The sequence below is a fragment of the Emys orbicularis genome, chromosome 2 (genome assembly GCF_028017835.1).
Source record: "Emys orbicularis isolate rEmyOrb1 chromosome 2, rEmyOrb1.hap1, whole genome shotgun sequence".
NCBI lineage: Eukaryota > Metazoa > Chordata > Testudines > Emydidae > Emys > Emys orbicularis.
Window position 1 is genome coordinate 72,632,865 of NC_088684.1, and position 20,543 is coordinate 72,653,407.

At 39.0% G+C, this 20,543-nt stretch overlaps 1 protein-coding gene across 1 annotated transcript in view; it reads right to left on the bottom strand.

The window, feature by feature from the left end:
• The window catches only part of SNTG1 (syntrophin gamma 1), a 260,892-nt gene that overhangs the window by 67,100 nt on the left and 173,249 nt on the right, over positions 1 to 20,543 (bottom strand). Inside the window, exons 12-13 of the mRNA XM_065398308.1 lie at positions 8,630 to 8,746; positions 2,448 to 2,519 (exon numbers count right to left, since the gene is read on the bottom strand). Of these exons, the coding sequence (XP_065254380.1) occupies positions 2,448 to 2,519; positions 8,630 to 8,746 (189 nt within the window). The remainder of the gene's footprint in view (positions 1 to 2,447; positions 2,520 to 8,629; positions 8,747 to 20,543) is intronic.

The following is a 20,543-nucleotide window of genomic DNA, read 5'->3' on the forward strand; positions in this document are numbered from 1 at the left end:
TACTATAGAAGGGAAGGGGTTTGGACGTGAGAATAGACAATGTAACTAAGTCATTTTTCTTAGCTGCATTTATTTCAGTTATATCCATGGAGTGTGTCTAGAAGCATGCACTGCTAAAAACAAGCAAGATTTATGATGCTGACAGAAATCCTGAATAACCTCCAAGCTCTACAGAGATCCTCTCTGTGCCCTTGGTAATGTGAAGTTGAAACTGCATAATTTTTAATGTTTTTATATTTAGACATAGAGGCAAAATCCATGGTACACACTGTGCAGGACTGGGGGAAAAAAGTGGGGATTAATGGAAGAGTAAGGTGATTTTACTGTTTTTTCACAAATATTTCACCTAAAGAATCTACTCTGGCTCAGTTTCAGACTTCAATAGCTAGCCCAGGCTTGCAGATAACACAGCAGTAATTAAATATTAATGAAGTAGTAAATATATAATGAAGATTTTCTCTCCCTCTTTTCTTCTCCACCACCCACCCACCCGTTTAATTTTAGCTCCAATTGTATTATTATGCAGTAGTTGAAAAAATCTGAGGCAATAATTGGGCAAGGCTATCAGCCCAAATTAAGTTCCCTTGGCATTGTTTCAGTGGCATAAAGAAAAGTTAAAAGTTGCCCTTAGAGAAACCCCCTCTCCTAGGGGAATCCTCTGGTGATACACAGCCAGCATGGCACATACTATACCACCTACTCCTTCCCCCTGCATATAGATGGTGTTGTGAGGCCGGCCAGGAAGTGAGAGGGGTATGGCCAGATCAGCCTGCAGTCTGTTGCTCCTTAGCCAGCCAAATGATTCCTAAGGGACTGTTCCAGTTGGCATACATTAGAGTGGGTGCAGAACTATTCTAACATGGACAGAGAGCTGTTTTAAACCCCAGCTGGCCTCAGAAGCCAGGCAAGAAGAAAGGTGACTTAACAGCACTGAATTTTCTCTTCCTGGAAACCCAGCTTCTGCAATTCAGGGGAGAAAAGGGGTAAAGAAAACTGTAGCATTTGAAAGATGTTCAAGGGTGACCTCCTAGGAAATAGAGGAAGATAGGGGGAAAGGAGAGATGGTTAATGGGGAAAAGAATGAAAAGAGTAAACAAGTGAGGGAGGGAGTAAGGTAGCAAGGAAGGGAATGGAGGAATACATTTTAAAAAATGTTAAAAGGATCTATGTAATATTTGTATTTGTTATTTTTAATTAAACTTGTATAATAAAATATTTGGATGAGACATTGTCTTGGTACTGACTTCATGAGCACTATTTGTATGAGAAAAATGACTCATGTACCCACTGCCCAGTGTTTGCTGCACCATGAGGCACGCATAATTAACACTGACTATGCACATTACTGCACAGAGTCCTTAACTTTATTCTAAATATCTGCATTTGACAGAATTCTTGATACTTCCACCAAACTATAACATTTTAATAGAGTGTAACTGGAAACTTTTTCTAACACGGTATTTACAAAGGTTACTATTAAAAAGTCAACATTTCAGATAAGTTTCCACACCATGGAAATATCACTGTTATTGTCCTATCACCGTGCTGTCAAATGATAAATGACTTCTAATAGAAGCCACGTTAAAAAGTTGAGAAATTATCAAATTCCCTTCCACATGTATCAGGGAGGGAAAAAAATAAGGGAAAGTATCATTTCAAATGTATGGAAAGAGAAACATTTTCCTAATCTCTGTTTTGTTTTCTCCAATTTTTACATTGTATTTAATATACATGAAAATTATTACACACCTAGAGAATGTTCAATTTCCATGATGTTTAAAACACAGAATGTCAATATATAGTAAGCCTGAAACGACATTAAATATATAACATGCAATACTGTACATGCAACACGTGATCCCCTTAAAACCTTGCCATTTGCAAAGATAACTGTTTAAACATTATATAGTTGCTCATTCTATGTGTTGAGAATACAACAAATGGAGTAAATTATGGTAAAAGCGGTAAATGACAAGTTTTTAAGAACACTAATGTATATATTTTCAGAGCTCTATCCAGCCCACAAGTACATGGGTGCAACCTTCTGTGGCAATCAATGAGAGTTGCATTCATGTATCTGAGGGCAGAATAAATCCCTATTTTTGTAGTTATTCAGTTTAAATTATTTATATTACAAATGTTATATTGGTTGAGAAGCTATAAAATGCTTTGCCAATGTAAAACATATATTGGATCATGGTGAAAAAGCACTTTCCCATGTGTACGGTAATCCAGTTAAACTCAGTTTACATCCAATCCTGCAGCGCTTTGGAAAAACTTTGCTCATCCTGTACCCACTCATGTCACTAGGAGTTTTGCCATTGACTCCAAAGGGAGAAGGTTCAAACTCTTCCTGACAGCACGCTGTGCAATTTATCTAGCTATGATGTTTTCCCCCTTGCCTTTCAGCTGCCACCTCCATAACTTTTTACATTGGCTCCTCATACCTTGAGAATTTTGCACATGATCTCATAAACTGAAAACGTTTTTTCAGCTCGTGTCCAATCCCACGTGGTGACCTTGAAAAAACAAAGAAAAATACAATAAATAATGTAATTTTACTTTGTCTTAATGATATAGTTTATAGCCCATTTTGTCCTGTCCCAAAGATCTTCTTTCATTGATACACTGCATATGCACAGAAGAGACACACAACATTGCCTTAGAGAACTGTTACCATGGGCCACATTGACACATTTAGCCCTCAGGTAGCAGTGCTGAGGAGGCACACTACTCCACAGGGAGCCCAAAGAGATATTGTACCTCAGGGAAGCACTGTCCCTCCCTGAGTGTCCTGGGGTACAGTGGGGCTGTATTCAGGCAGTATCATCCTTTAGGGTGGTGCAACCAGCTTTCCTGCATTTTCAAGAGTGGGGTTGGGCCAAGCCTCCGTCTTCTCCCTGCTGCCTTTGGAGTGTTGTTGGCTGCTGCAGATGCATTGAGGGAGCAGTCCCTGAGCAATCCTGACAGACCTTTGCACAGGACTTGTAAAAACGGCATTATTTTTGCACTTCCCCTCACTGAGCAGACATGTAAAGGCCTGTTGCACACTGCCCCTATGTAGTGTTATGTTTATTATTTATATTGTGGGAAGGCCCCCAAATATACACAAGGACACTACTGCACTAAGCGGTGTAGAAACACCTAACAAAAGACAGCCCCCAAAGCGTTTACAATCCAAATACAGGATAAGAGACAACAGCTAACGGGGGAGGGATAGCTCAGTGGTTTGAGCATTGGCCTGCTAAACCCGGGGTTATGAGTTTAATCCTTGAGGGGGCCACATAGGGATCTGGGGCAAAATCAGTACTTGGTCTTGCTAGTGAAGGCAGGGTGCTGGACTCGATGACCTTTCGGGGTCCCTTCCAGTTCTATGAGATAGGTATATCTCCATATAGTATGTCTTCACTACTGGCTGGATTGGCAGGCAAAAAATTTATTTTTACAAGTATTAATTTTAAAACAAATGTATTACATGGAAACATTACAGATTATAATAAAGGGCCAATCAAATGATATAAGGGCTAATTAATAGGATTTAGAAAGGACAGAAACAGGCAGCAAAATTTATACAGTCTGGAGAAGAATCAAGAAAGATATGATCACACTCTATAAATACCTTCAAGGAAACTGAGAGAAAGGAAAGAAAGGAACTATTCATAGTTTCAGAAGACAGAGGAACAAGGAACAGTGGTCTGAAAAGTTGAGGTTATATATTAGAAAAAAAGTTCTTAACAGTAAAAGAAATTGGACAGTGGAACAGAACCCTATGAAAGTGGTTGAGACATCATTGCTATTGATATTCAAGAACAGGACAAATGAAAGAGCAAATATATTTGGTCTCCAAGACTTGAGAATAAAAATATCCTTTAAAATTTATGAGAGAACTTATCGCTTTACCTAAGTAAAACCACAGACATGCATGAGAGAGGTATGTTAGATTGTTGAGGAGCTATTGTGGGAAGGATTGGGGTAATATAGCAATCCAGGACTTTATAAAGTGTTTGCTCACTTTTTATGTTGTATCATGCACAGATTTGTTTAACTGTTTTATAATGATTGCTTCAAAATACTATTAAAACACAAAGATGTTTGCTGGTATCATATAAATTTCTATTTTTCATCTGTTTTCTACATAAATGAGACCTGCTAAAGGATGACACTGTGTCTTTATGGTTAATTTGATTATGGAGTTGCATGACAAATGTGCTAATAGTACTAAATCTTGTTGAGCATATAGATTAAAATAATTGAAACTCAGACAAGAGAAGCATAAGCCCAATCACTTTATCTTACTAAAATAAAATTCAGTAATGAAAAGATCAAAAAGATTAAGTGTTATATTTGCTCTTTTAATAGAGTTCTAATTATCTGCAGTCATCTATGTTACATGGTTCACCTCCCCCCATCCTTTCTATTACAACAAACGATAAAAAGGATATTTAGATTCAATCATATACATCCAAATCCTGAAGTCTTTACTCAAAAAAAACCCCATTTCTGTGGAAGGGACTTTTGCTTGTGTAAACAATGCAGGATTTGGCCCTTATTTGTTTTCTCTAAATCTCTCTTTTATATCCTTAATTACATTTAGTCAGGAACAAGAGTGTTAGCACTGCATAGAGTATAATTAACTTCTTAACTGGGCTGTAGCCTATTAAAGTCTTGGTTTATGGGTGGCAATCAGAGAAGCCCATACAGGAACAAAAACAAAGGAAGATTTTCCTAGTATGAGTTACCATCCTGCAAACCTTTATTCATACAAATAGTCCCACACCTCACATGAGTAATCACAATAAAGTAAATGGGACTACTCATATGAATAAAAATTCTCACACTGGCATGTCCACGTGTTTTATGTTTGGTAAAATGTACTGCAAATATGTTATAAATACATGCCAGCATATGTACACATACATGAGGACAAACCATAGTTGACAAACCGTATTTGATAGAGTGCTACTACTGAGAAATAGGGAATTATGTGAAAATATATAATTACTTTGTGATTGAATCCTACTTGGCTATATAGAGGAATAAGGACAGGCGAAGCACACACTGCCCATACAGAATCTACTCAGATCCCAGCTCTGGGCATGGGGATGGCATGCATGATACTCTACCCTCTGAGCAAGAGGAGGGGCAATAGGTGGAGCCCTGGCTCTACCTCCTCCCAAACACTGGCCAGCACAGTTGCCTAGATGCAAGTATACTTTCTCAGGAGCAGAGGAGGAACTGTGACTCAGAGGGTGCCTGAGACACAACACCATTCTGCACTTGCTACCTTTTAGAACTTAAAAAAAAAAGAAGAAGAAAAAGACGACAAACTAGTGTCATGGCTGCTTTTTTGAGTATAGTTAGGAGAAAGTGTTATTGTTCAAATGGGAAGGGGGAAAAAAAAGAGCAGATCATAGAATCATAGAAGATTAGGGCTGGAAGAGACCTCAGGAGGTCACCTAGTCCAACCCCCTGCTCAAAGCAGGACCAACACCAACTAACTCATCCCAGCCAGAGCTTTACCAAGCCGGGCCTTAAAAACCTCTAAGGATAGAGATTCCACCACCTCCCTAGGTAACCCATTCCAGTGCTTCACCACCCTCCCAGTGAAATAGTTTTTTCCTAATATCCAACCTAGACCTCCCCCACTGCAACTTGAGACCATTGCTTCTTGTTCAAATCATAGAATATCAGGATTGGAAGGGACCTCAGGAGGTCATCTAGTCCACCCCCCTGCTCAAAGCAGGACCAATCCCCAGATAGATTTTTGCCCCAGATCCCTAAATGGCCCCCTCAAGGATTGAACTCACAACCGTGGGTTTAGCAGACCAATGCTCAAACCACTGAACTATGCTACCACTGAGAACAACCTAGCTCCATCCTCTTTGGAACCCCCCTTCAGGTAGTTGAAGGCTGCTATCAAATCCCCCCTCACTCTTCTCTTCTGCAGACTAAATAACCCCAGTTCCCTCAGCCTCTCCTCGTAAGTCATGTGCCCCAGCCCCCTAATCATTTTCGTTGCCCTCCAGTGGACTCTCTCCAATTTGTCCACATCCCTTCTTTAGTGTGTGTGTGGGGGAAACTGGACACAATACTCAAGGTGTGGCCTCACCAGTGCCGAATAGAGAGGAATAATCACTTCCCTCGATCTACTGGCAATGCTCCTACTAATACAGTCCAATATGCCTATAACTCACTCTGTGCAAACACATACACTACTAGTATTACACAATTTATCACAGGCCAAAAAAATTCTGTGAGAGCTCCTTGTAAAAATATTGGCATCACATCCCTGTTTAGAAAGCAACTTGATTCAGGGAGCTTATGCTGCAAAAAAGTATAGTCCTTTTATGACTCCCATTTAAGTAACCCATAATTAGAAGCTGAAAAATTGTAGTATTGAAACAGTTTGATACTAATCTTTGAAAATTACAAAAAAAAAAAAAGAACACATATTGCTATATGATTGCAGACAGAACAGTGTGCACAAAAGTGTGTGGTTATAAAACATGATGTTCAAAATCCTTTTTATAACTATTGCAATCTTTTAAAATAAAGCAATTTTGTCCAATACCCCAAAACGTGCATGCATTGCACTTACTGTCTGGTGAAAATGACTCATCCAAAGTTTTTATTTTTTTATTTTAAGGCACTCAGTGTCATTCTCTTTCAACGTGCACTATAGGACATACAATTTTACTTCGGTTTCCTTCCCAGCTCATGGAGAAAAGGCATTTTTTTCCCTCTGATTCTAAGCTCTAATTTCTCTTTGCCTGTCTTAGAACCAAGGGCCAGAGTCTGATACCCTTACTCATACTGGGTGGGATATTTTGCTGCACGGAACTTGTAGTCCAGGAGAAAGGAGGGGTAAAGTGCCTTTAATCCCTGGAAACTGTCCAAGCTACAGCAGCCGTTTGGGGCTGCCCTAAGTGCAGCACGACTGTCTGGAATCTCTGCAATACTGGGTGCTGTGGTCCCTCCTGCCTCTAGCACACTCACTATGTGTGTATGTGTTTGGGGGTGGGGAGGGAGGAGGTGGTTATGGCCATCTTCTACAAGTGCCTGTGCCAAGAGAATCCTTCCATGGCCAGATCCAGAGGTTTTAGAGCCACTTTATGCTTTTTGAGCCTTTTACCCAGTGTGAAAGGGCCAGACTGACAATGAAACTCTCATCCAGTGAGTAGCAACCAGTGTTGTCAACTCTCATGATTTCTATGTGAATTTGGCCCAGGGCTGGAGGCAGTCAGGGATGTGAGAATCTCCAGCCCGCTTGCAAATGTCAGCTTTTCCTGGGGGAGAACCCCCTCTGATTGGCTATCTTCCCCACTGCCTCACCTCCTGGAGAACAGTATAATATTTTTATTAAAAAAATACTTGATAAGTAGTTCCATTGAACTCAGTAGGACTACTTCTGGAATAAGGTGCTACTCAGCACCAGTAAGAACATTAGAATCTGGTCCTGAATGAAAATTTAAAAAAAAAATCAGAACTCCTTGAAAAAGTTCTCTCCAAAACTAACAAGTGAATAATTGTGCTGTCTCGGGGTCAGATTCATCCACCCTTATTCACAGTGAGTGGTAACTTTCAATCTGTTCTACAGGACATAGAAATTTACTTCTGTTTCCCTCTCAGCTCAGAGAGAGAAGACATTTTTTCCTCCAGTTCTAAGCTTTAATTTCCTCTCTGCCTCCTCTCAGAACCAAAGGCCGGTGAGCAGCCCCATTGAAATCACTGAGACTTCTTGCTCAGGTCCTGATGCATCAAAGCACCTAAGCATAGGCAGTACAGCTAATTCCAAAAGTTCAAAAATCATGAGATTCTCTTGTGTTTTCGGTCTGTCTTTTGAATTTTTAACTCCCCTTGCCACTCCCAATGTGTGTGACAATTGATGTGCTTATCTTAAAGCACATGCTTAAATCTATTCCTACCCAATAAAGCACTTAACTGTGTGTTTTACTGTAATGGGACCTCAGGACTGCTTAAATGCTTTGCTGAGCAGAGGTAAAAAAAACCTGCTTAAATGCTTTGTTGAGTTAGGGCTCAAGTGAGGCACTACTCAACATGAGTAAGAGTAGTAAAAATTGGCCCTAAACATTTTGCTGGTTAAATTCAAATTAAACCAACGATATTGCTCAGCCCACTTTCCCCTTCCCCTATCTCCCTCCCCTCTGCTGCTCACACACAGTATAAAAAGTCACATTCAAGATGAAATCTGGAAACATAGATGTTCTGAAAATTCATTTCCACATCATGCAAAAGGCTCTGATAGTCCCCATGCCTTCAGCTGTCTGAATCTGGAAGGCTGGCTATAATTCAGCACAATCTAACCAGTTTGCTTCAGGCTGGTTGACCTTTCCATACCTAGCAGCAAACAACGTGTTTCCCTTCCAACTTTGCCAAGTGCTCCTGGTAAGTGGGCAGAAAAGTGCTTACTAGCTGCACTTCATACCTTTGATAATTATTTTACAGAACTTTAACTTTTTATTCCCCATAATTTTTCACTATTATATAAGACATCCTGGTAGACAGCGGAAAGATCCACCTATCACTGTGTAAAATGCTTGTATGCATTGTATCGGATAAAATTATTTTAAATACACTTTTCCCTGCTAAATATGAGAAATATACTTACTGGAGGTGCTATAAATTTGTAAAGAGAGGAACCCCTCAGAGCTAGAAACTTTGGTGTGTACATTCGGTCCTGAAGGGAGTCTTGTTCCCGTTCTTCTGTCCAGCCCATATAGACTATCTGATGGAAAAATCAATAGTGTTGATGAATTCCACATACATTACATGTTCATCATACAAATTATGCTGATGCCCTTCAAATCCTATTTAACTAAAGATCCTGAACTGGTGATTCAAAATGACATATTTGTAATTCACTTATAATTACATAATCACATAAAGAAAGCCTATTCATGGGAAACTGTCAGAACAAACTTTCATTGTACCAACAAAAGTAAAAGGCAAATATATATATCAGAAGTTTATCATCCCATAAAAAACTTGCTGGAGTCATTCTAAATATGCTGAAAATTCAAATTAAAGGACCTTAATGAAACTGAAGTGTAAGAAACCAAGTAACCATAAAGCTAGAGTAAATATCAAGTAGGGGTTGAAAGTTCTTATTTGTGTAATCCTGGTTGGTGGTTTGTTGCCTTCTGTGGAAAGAAAGGATTCAGTATGAGAGAGAAGGCATGCTATTTGTATTTCAATTTTATAGCTTCATCCAAGGACCTTAACATAATTTTCAGACATTACTCAAATATCATGGTATTTGGTTGATATTATTTTACCAATCTGACATACAGCTAAACTAAGGGTCAGCAAGCTTCAATGATTTACCCCAGACCACACAGCCTGTAACTGACAGAGTTGTGAATTAAAACATAGTAGCAGTATACTGCACTTATTGCTATAAAAAGATTTCCACTATAGCATGAATGAAAAAATATAAGCTAAAACACGCAAATATAAGTTATACATATTAAAACTGAAATATTGTATATACCTCATCAACTGAATGCAGCATAGAATTATTCATGTTATTAGTATACTATCTACTTTAACTATGTACTCCAGTTCAAAAGTCTTAAGTTAGAAGCAACATGCCCATCTGAAACTTGTAAAGTATAATTATAATTTTAAATAATTGGGTTAAGAAAGGAATGCTACATAATTTATAGTTTGTTTCAGGGTTTTTCTTTTTGTTGTTAGTTTTTGCTTATATAATATTCATTATTTCATCCTGCATAATATATTTGAACATTTTCTAAGAACTGTAACAACTATGAAAAACAGAGATGGACCCAATGGCCGCTTTGCCAAACAAAAAAATAGGCCAATTCCCCTTTCACCATCCCCACTACAAAGGCAGAGCAAGGAAAAAGAAGGAACACTGGAGTAAAACTGTTATATCATGGTATAACTACAGCTATACTCACCAGATACAATTTTGTGGTTGTCTAATGACAATCTTTGGATACTGTACCTATTCAATGGGAGTTACTGGGTGGATCAACCCTTTTGAAACTCAAACCCGTTATTTAGGTTCCTAACATGGATTTAGGAGCCTGCCTTGAGGCACTTTTTGAAAATCTTGGCCTATATCTACACTGTATTCAGAGAGCTGGGGACTCCTTAAAATCACCATCTCCTCTTTGGAAATTGATTACTTAAATTAGAATGTAACTATGCACCAATCTATGGTATGTGAGTGAGTCAAGACCAAAAGTAGAAGAACCAGAGTATTTCCAGAGTATTGGTATCCATAGCTGTGGAGAAACCATGCACATGGACTAAACACATCCATGAACACCTGATAAACTAATACATTTCTTTGGCTGATAATAAACTGACTTCCAGTGTAGAAAGTAAAATATCACAGAAAATAGACAAACCAATATCTATTTCATATAGAACGGTTAATGGAATAGACTTGTTAATTTTAGAGCAATAAGATTGTGTAATTTGTTTCTACCCTAATAAGCATGGGCTTTTCTCTGTTCAGGGTTCCGATGTATTGCAGATTGAGTACTGAGATACAAAGGGCCCGGTCTGGCCAATAATTACGTATGAGTAATTTTATACACATTAGTCGTCAATAGGACTACTTACATAAAGCAAAATTACTAATGTGAGTAAAATGATTCACCTTCCTGTTTGCATGATTTGGGCATGACTCAGCCTATGATATTTCAGGACCCTGGATGGAGAATGTTCCATCATTTTTTAAGAGCAGAAACAACATACACAAGTTTATTGCTCCAAAATTAATGGCTCTATATATTAATACCAGCTCTAGGGGTATGTCTACTCTGCAGTTAAACACCCGCGGCTGGCCTTTGTCAGCTGACTTGGGCTTATGGGGTTCAGGCTAAGGGGCTGTTTAATTGTAGTAGACATTCAAGCTCAGGCTGGAGCCCAAGCTCTTGGACCCTCCCCATCATCGGGGTCCCAGAGCCCAGACTCCAGCCCAAGCCTGAATGGCTAAACAGCAATTTCCCCTTAGCCCAAACCCCACAAGCCTGGGTCAGATGACATGGACAGTGTAGACATACCCTGCAGGTTTTAAATGTGTTTCTGCTACATTTTATTGTTGCCAGTGTTATGCCAGACGTGAGACTAAATTATCATTATGATCCCTTCTGGCCTGAAAATCCATTAACTCAATGAGTCCACTCCAATGAGCAAAATTAAGCATAAAGCTTAAACCTCTTTTGTAAGATCCCAAGGGAAAAGTTATATTGCACATATATACTCAGAGTGAGAGAGACGATCATAAGTACAATGAGGCAAGGTTTAAAGAACTATTCCATTGAAAACCCTAATTTATTTCCCTTTATTAATGGTACTTGGGATGTCATTCACGATGCCAGAAAAATCAGAAGTGTGCGCCTGAGATTTCTTAAGAGCCTGAGGAGGTAATTGACTTAAATGTGCTACTCAAGTGAGTAAAATTATTCACACATATAAGACTTTGTAAGGTTGGGACAAGAGTTAGCAAAATATTTTTGATGATGTCAGATAAATGGCAAATGATTGCTGATTTCTGGAGACTGATACAGTTGCATGGTGAAAGGAATTAAACTGAATTTAGTAGGTTCTAGCTTTTGATTTGTTTAATTGGAATTGGATACACAGTAAGATACCACTAGACCGGCAAAAGACCTGTTAAGCAAATCTATCTGAAACAAAGGAATGTGTGTTTTACTCAATTTACTTATAAGTAGTAAACAGGGTCCTTCAGACAGCAGGGAAAGGAAATGGAGTAAACAAAACAATTTTCATTTCAGCAAACATAAGTGGGGGAAGAAAGAGTGTCACCTTCCTCACTGCTTGAATAAACATTACTTGGAGGGATAACCTTCAGAAGAAAACAAAGGGGCGGAAAACCCCAAGTTCTCTCTTTCACCCAAGAAGACAAATGCAGCTGTGCCTTTGGGAGAGATCCTGACCAAGGAGAGGGTCAGTCACCATCTTGCTGGAAGGCTGTGGGGAGAAAGGCCATCTTGAATAAAACCATGAACCAAAATTTGCTAGATTAAGTTTTAGACTGTTAGATGAGTGTTTTCATTTTTATTTGCTGGTAACCATTTCTAACATTTTCTCTCATGCTTGAATTCACTTAAAATCCTATCTTCTTTTGGTAATAAACTTGTTTTATTTTTAATTGAAACTAATCCAGTGTTGTGTTTAAACTGAACTGGTCGGTAACTTCAGTTAAAGTAAAAAACCTGTTGAATATTGACTCCTTAAAGAGGCAACAAACCTTAATATTTCCCTGAACTGTCCAGGAGAGGGCTGGATGTGGCAGAACACATTTTTCTGGGAAAATATGGGACTGGGAGTGTGTTGAGGTTACCCTGCAAGTAGTAACCAAGGCTGGTGGGAGCCAGAGTAGTGCTGTAGATCAGCTACTCGGGTCAGAGCTGCTGAAACAGGGCTGTTTAGCACAGACACTCAGGTTGTGATATGCATGCTGTCAAGCTGTTTGTGAGCTGCCCAGGTTGAGAGCTACATCAGCAATGCCCTGTGAGGCATCCAAGTTTACAGGGCAAGTGGTGACACAACCACTCATTGGTATGGATTGCACCCCAGAATGTGACAACCACCTGGCCTGAAGATATTTAATATTTTTTGTAGTATGGTAAGTAATTTGTGTTCAGCTGGTAGTTTCTCTTTCCCACAACTCTGATTACATTTTATAAAGTTTGTACTTCTACTATTCATCAGCCTCACAGGATAAAGTCACTCATGCTATGTGGATGTATTGATATTTTAAATTTGATTACTTCACTACTAAAGCAGCCATGAGATATTTGAGATTTTTTCCCCTTGACTCTACATCATGGGAAGAAGTTAAACTGATTTTGCAGACAATATCCTTTATTGAGGATTTATTAACAAAAAAGGGCTTTTCTCTTTCAAGCTAAAATACCACCATCAAACCTACAGAGGGACTGTTAATCAAAACACTATCAGATTGTCAGTAAGTATATTTATAAAATCCCTTTTCTGTAATTTAAATGAATAAAACATAGCCATACAGATTCTAAAGAATAGGAAGGTTGGCCCAATATATTAGTGTTTTATTTTTTAAAATTATTTTCTACTACAGAGGCCTCAAGTTCTTATGAATAAATGAGACATGTGAAACTGGAGAAAGCATAGGTGCTACACGCAGTAAGATGATTGGAAATGGATAAAGAAGATCCTGTCTTTTAGGAGATAAAATCGAATCCAAAGCCTTGTGATATTTTAGATTTTGATAAACATGCTAACTTTGATTCAAAGACAAAATCTAGAACAACAATGGGAATCTCATTAATTTAAAATGGACAGTTTTTTAATTCTGGAGATCTATGGCTCATTTATGGAGTGTGATAAATATAAATAAGAAAGAAAAACTTTAAAACACAAAAGATGACCCAAGGAATTATGTACCATGGCAGGTCCCCTTCTGATCCTGCACAAGGATCTGCAAGCATGGACTCCATCACAAAATCTTATTCAATTTAATTGGATTCCACATGGAAAGAAAGAACAATGATTCTGAGTCCCTTTGCAGAACTAGGACCTAAAGATCCTTGACTGCATACAAACACAGAACTCATCATATATACCAGTCATATATATGTAGAATAGAATTTAACTATCTATCCACTGAGCTGAAGGAGTATCGCTACTAATTCAGCCAAGAAAGGGAACTGAGCGGCGCATCAGACAACTTCATGTCTCAGAAGTGGTATGGATACTGCACACACAGAGAAAAGGAATGGAGGCCCTAAAGGAATAAGGCATGACCAAATGCTATGGACATTTAGACATTTGAATAGCATTTCAATCTTCGAGAAGCAGCAGCTTTGTTTGAGGACTGCCAAGCTTCTCAGTCCTGTCACATGGAAAAAAGAGACCAAGTCTTATTTCCGATAAACTTCCAGCCACAAAGCAATTTTTGCAGCTGTTGTAATTTCCAAAGGCAATAAGTGATGCAAAATGTATTAATTAAGTGCAAGTTGATTCTGCATTAAAGACTCAACATATTATTATGGCTTCTCAGGTGAAACACGGACACTTGAAAAAGTCTCTATATTTACATGATAAATTAACCAGAACCCTTCTTTCAGTCAAAAATCCATATACATCCAATTCAATATGGATTTACAGGATGCAGACACTAGCTGAGCAGGACAATAATTCATAACCTGACAACATTTATTTATTAAATCCACATTTCATATCTTCCCAATATGTTGTTAAAAGTATTTACTTACATAGCCTATAAGAGCCTTTCTGTCTGATGTGTCATTTTTCACAGCGTTTTAATGTGAATGTTTAATTTTACTTTATAAAGAATGAAAAGATATTCACTCAAGAAAATCACCACAAAATAATGCTAAATAAAGGGGAACTTTTTCACTAGAAGGGTGGTGAAGCACTGGAATGGGTTATCTAGGGAGGTGGTGGAATCTCCTTCCTTAGAGGTTTTTAAGGTCAGGCTTGACAAAGCCCTGGCTGGGATGATTTAGTTGGGGATTGGTCTACATGACCTCCTGAGGTCCCTTCCAAGCCTGATATTCTATGATAGATGAAAATAAAGCAATTAAAAGATCAGGACAGAATTACTGCCACTTTCTCTGGGAGTTCTCAGACTAATATTATTTGCAGCAGCGGAGTGGGGCAACAGGACAAAGATAGAGCCAGAGGACTAATGAACATCTTATACAGCAGGCAGGATGATCCTGATGGCTTGGTGAAGAGCTTTGATAATTGTCGCCCCACTGCTACTGACATTCTTGTCCCAGCTTAGTACTCCCAGAGTTTATCATGGTTTATGGTTAAACAGAAAATTCACCCAAACAAAAAAGCTGGGAAGAAGATTTGAGCCTGGTTCAGCTGCAGTCAATGGCAAAAGCTCCATTGACTTCAATAGGGTCAGGGTTCCCCATAAGCAGGGCCGCCGAGAGCGGGTTCGGACCCCGGTGAAAATTTTTTGGGGGGCCCCCCAGCAAGGGCGGACCGGCTAAACAGGGCTTCCCCCGCCTCTCGTCGGCCCTGCCTACAAGTGAACAACTGTTTTTAAAAATATCAGAAGATTCCATCGTGTCTGGATGTGAGTGAATGAAAGAGCAATAATAACTATGAATAAAAATATTTAGCTATCACGTAGACATGGAAAAACAAATGCCCAGCAGAGCTGGCCAGGGTTTTGAAGTCTAACTCATTCAGAAAATCTGTCCCTTGAAGCAGTCTTGTCATTTTAGCTTTGTAAATGGTTTTCTGTCTTCTTCACTAAGCAAACAAGATGCATTAAAGACAGGTTCTCTGCACCAGGAACACAGGGCCAGGTTTACCGATATATAAAAGAAAAAGATCACACATACACACATCCATCTCCATGATCCTTTCCCAGCAATTCTTATGCATTCTATTATTATTTTTTCTACTATGGAATGTGGGGTGCCAATCAAGCTAAACTATAAGGAGATTTAATTACCGCTCAAACTACTTGATCTTGAAGATCTGTTTGCTTGTAATCCAGTCTGAGGCCTACCTTTTTGGGGGTGCTGATTGAGCACCACATTGGAGAAAATCAGGAAAGGATGAGATTTTTAAATGTTTTACACTCTGGTTTAAGCGGGCTTACGGCCCCAATTGCATCATTAATTTTTGTAATGACTAGTAATTAGAGCTAGTCAGGAATTTTCCCAGCAAAACAGGTAAGTGCTTTGCTGAATCAATCACAAGGTGAGGTCCACCCTATCTATGAGACTAAGTGAAGTGAATACAATTGCTTTATAGGGATTCTGTTAATTTCTTTGGGGCAGATTCCCATCTTTGTTGTTAAATAACTAATCATCAACTCCAAATGCCCTCTCATATGGAGTCCCTCAGGGGTTATATTGAACAACAGCAGCAATGTGTATGTAAAGTCACTAGGAGAATGGATAAGGCAGCATGCCTTGGCGTATCCTCCATTTGCAGATACTCACATCTACCTTACTGTCCTATATGATCATTGTTATTCCATCTCAGTGCTAAAATTCTGCATTACATGGTGCATATAACACAGCTGATTGAATCTCAACATGGATATGACAAAGCTCGCAGAGGGGTAAAATACTTATTTTAATAAAAAAGAATTGCCATTTTGTTCATGTGTGTGGAGGGGAATTACTTTCCCAAGGTTGTTGCTTTATTTCATTTTAGAGAATTATTCTTTCATTTCCCCTCACCCCAGAGAATTTTAGGCCTCATTCTTATATAATAGGACTGATTCTTACAGTAGCTGTGATAAGAATCCTTCACATAATAGAGACTCATACATCTATATTTTCATAGCATTAACTTCACAATTCCAAATAAATACATTGGGAATTGTGCAGCTAAGCCTCCAGAGCTCATTGCTTTGAAAACGTATATTTATTGGCGTAAATCCCTTGTTTAAGTAAGTTTTTTTTCCTTTCACCATTTATTTAGACTGTTTCATAGAAAACAGAGGCATACAACAATACACAAGGGCTTTTTGCATGTGGTGTTTGTTTGTTTGTTTTTAAGATGATGCTTCAAATAGAGCTGGCAATTTTCATCCTTCACGGCTCAACACAGGTGTATTCCTTTATCTAGTAATCCAGCAAAAGGAATGCATCAGGTTCCATAAATATTCATCATGCAAGGTTTTTTATATGCCTTTTCTGATGGTCCTCATTATAGTCCTATGGAATATTTTTATCTTTGTTTAACCCCTCCCCCCATATATTTTATCAAAAGCAATTATTTACTGGACAATTTTGTCTTCAGTCATAAGCTATATACTAGCTCAGTAATGTATTATGATTGAGATTGTTGTGTTTTCCTGCCAAAGCAAAGGAGAATTCTTTCCCCCAGTCCTTGAACTAACAATGATTTGGCTTATCTCAAATCAGATAAACATTTAGGCTTCTACAGTACTCTCACTATATGACTCTTAAAACAACCTGGTAAAAATGTAAATAAAGTGAACAAATTGAGCTGTATCTTTAATTTTGCATAGTGCCATTTTAAACTTAATGGGAAGTATTACAGCCTGCTTTACTGACATTAAAAATCTGATTTGACAAAGGAACCACTTTATATGGTAGCACAGACTTAGTGCACTTTAGAGTCTCTCACTCCTTTGCACTCACTTTGCACTGCAATGAGGTATAGCAGATATTTATGTGTGTGGTCAATGGGATAGAACGCAGGTTCTCAACTGAGGGGAGCGTCAAACTTTCTAGGGAGGCATGGCTACGGATACCAGAGGTGTGGGGGAAGGTAAAGGACCATACCCCTCTTCCTTTTTAAACAGGGGAATTATGCCTCCCCACACACTTTTGAGAACTTGAATTTGACAGGGGAACAACAAGGAGGGGATTGGTTCCCCCGCCTTGGCCCCTGAGGAGCTGAATGGCATAAGGGCAGAGCCCCTTCCCTGCTGGCAAGACCGAGCAGGGACCAAACCAAATCTGAGTAAGCAGCATTGCGACCTGGCGTCCGAGGTCTCGGCACTGCTCACATGTAAAGGTAAGAGGTACTGTTATAGTACCACTCAACTTGCATTTTGATTTAAGCAATTTGCATGATATCACCTGATCAAATGCATTAGCAACACTAGGTGGCAGTATCCTCGCAATTGTAAGGCGGGGTGAGGTTTGAGAAAAAAAGAAAAAAAACACAACAAGGCTAACATGGGGCACAATTCAAAAAATGTTGTGAAACCCTGGAATACAATAAAGAAAAAGAAATATGAAAAATAACTAAGACACTAGCAATAAAAGTATTACTGACATTATGAGGAGTTATTCTTCTCCCCTCTTCCCCTCCCTGCTGTTTTCTCCTAGCCTAATCCCCATTTCAATTCCTTATGTTTTGGAACCCTCCATGAAAGAGAAGCCCCCTCATACATGAGCTGCTTACTGGTAGGTTATTTAATTTTAAATGAACTCATTATTCCCATTTCAAGGGGATCAAAGGATTAAATATATGAATGTATTTAATGTCCTTGAATTTCCTGGTAAGAATTTAATTTCCTCTTCACCCTATTATCATAGGTAGCTTGAAGATAGGTTTTTTTGTTTTTGTTTTTTTGTTTTTAACCATAAAGTAAACTTTTGAGGAAATATGATGGGGATTTAAACTAAAACTGGAAAATATTTTTCAGATATTTGCACATTAAATTATGAGGCTCTTCCCATTCTTCTCCATGTAACTGAAAAATAGACTTATAATACGGAAAAATTGAATCATAATATTTGCTCACTTGAACACAGAAGAATATAATCACAGAGGGAGTAAACAGTTTAAGCAGGCAAGAATTGCTACACTGAGAACTACAGGTAGTACTACACAGAGTAACCAGCCAGAATGGTATTTGCAGTTTATTACTGTATTATGTTTCACAGCTGAGCTCTGTGACACTTCTGAAGTGCACATACAGCAACTTCAGATGTAACCTTAGTTCAAAGCTCATTTTGTTTGCTAATCAAAACCCACATTTGTGAAAGGTTCACAAGCATAAACTCAGGTTGTTCCCCATACCACTTGGCCTTCTGCCATCCCCTAACAAGTCCCAATGACTTGTACTTCCCCCACTAAAATTCTGGGTGGCCCTCTTTGCACCTTCCAAGTATGGTTAGCCACTCCTTTCACATCCATCAAGTAGTTGGGGTAGTGTCATCTATAAGCTGGGTGCTTAAAGAGTCTCCTGGAGAGTCAAGCAGGCACAATTTGCCTGCCTATCCGTCCCATAGTGCTCTCACTCCATCTCTATTAATCAAGGAGATGAAGATACCTCAATCCCTCACCCTGGTTGCAGATTAGTAGGTAGAATTTATTTTCAAGAGAGTCTTTTCCCCCCTCATTTAAGTTTTCGAAATGCTCACTTATTGCAGCAGATTCCTGTGATGGCAAAGCCAATTTGAAGACTAATTGGATAATCGCATGCATATGTCAAAATGACAGAATTGAAACAACAAGTTTTCTTCCCCCTGAGGATTATTCAGGTCAATGAACAATTTCATGTAGTTAAAATTCATTACAGTATGAATGTGTTGTTGTTAGTACAGGCCAGATTAGTATTGAGGAAGCATGGCTCTCAATGGTAAGGATTCTTCCAAAGGAAGAAAAAAAAAAGTACTTACCATTCCTGATACACATCAGAAAACTCTAATAGAGCTTTCTTTGCAGAGCCAAATTTTGATGCAAGCAACAGGCTTGGGCGCTGATTTATATTGCCACTTTTTGTAAAAGTAATAGGAGATGGTAGTAAAAAAAATAGTTTGATCTACTTATGCCGTAAGGATTATTGACTGAATCATTTTTAAATACACCAACTAGAGTAGGCAGTTATCTTTTTCACAAAAGTGCTGAATGTGTCTAACACTGCATGAGTCACTTCAAATTCTCAAATTCTCTCTCTCTCTCTGGTCAAAATGGAATTAGAATACAACACTTGCCTGGTTAATAAATAAAGCGCCAATTGGTGAAGTTAATATACTTTTGTTTTATCTAGAGTGATCTGGCTTCTTCGCTTCCATAAACTTCCTTTCTTCTTGTGGAGATTTTTCTTGTTTACTTGTCACATACATCTTCATAGCAGTTTAGCACACCCCTGGTCAGGTTAATTAAGCTGCTAGTTTTATCATTGAAGGGATCCCATCCTTCTGCCCTCAAAAGAATTTTACAGCCAACTTGGGGACTCCAAGACATTCTTTGTCATTCTCAACAGAGTAGCTGTCAACTAACGTTTTGATAATGAGAGGATCCCCATACATTCTGGCTACAAACTTACTGTATATCATAGTGTCATCATCCTCTCTCATTGCTGCTGCACAACTGCAGCCATGGTAAAGTATTTTCTACTGAAAAAAAATCATCTCTGTAAAATAAGGACAAATTTTAAACTGACCGCATGCCCATTTCTCATCTACTGAACTTATTAATGGAGTTAAGTATGGTTGTGAGAAGGTGATAGGGTTCTTGATATTTAATGAAGAACAAACTTTGTGATTTTCTTGTGGCCTGTCACAGGGTGACTGACCACTGTAAATGAAGCAGGTCCAGTCCCTCTGAGACAGAACAGGTGCCCACAGTTTGACCAGTTAAGAGGATGGGACAGGGAGAATCAGAAATGGGGAGATCTGGTGACTCAAAGGAGTCAGTCAGGAAAAGGGTAGGTGAGAGCTGCCAGAGACTAGGACACTGGAAGAGGTTCCTGGGAAAAACTGAAAGCAGGAGAGCAGCAAGAGGGGTTTGCCAACTGACCTACCCAGAGACAGGCCAGAGAGCAGCAGAGGGAATTGCCTGTTGATGTCTCTAAGCTGGAGAACTGAAGCAGAGGTCCAGAGAGGGCTGAAGGCAGGGGACCGGTGAAGAGGCTTACTTGCTGATGTCTCCACATTGGACAGCTGGAGTCAGAGGAATGGAGTGGGCTCATGGTCCAGGGGGAGTGATGAATGCTCTTTGGGTGAGGATGGTCTCCCTGCAGCGTGGCTGTGGGGGTTCCTGTTGGGAAGAACGGG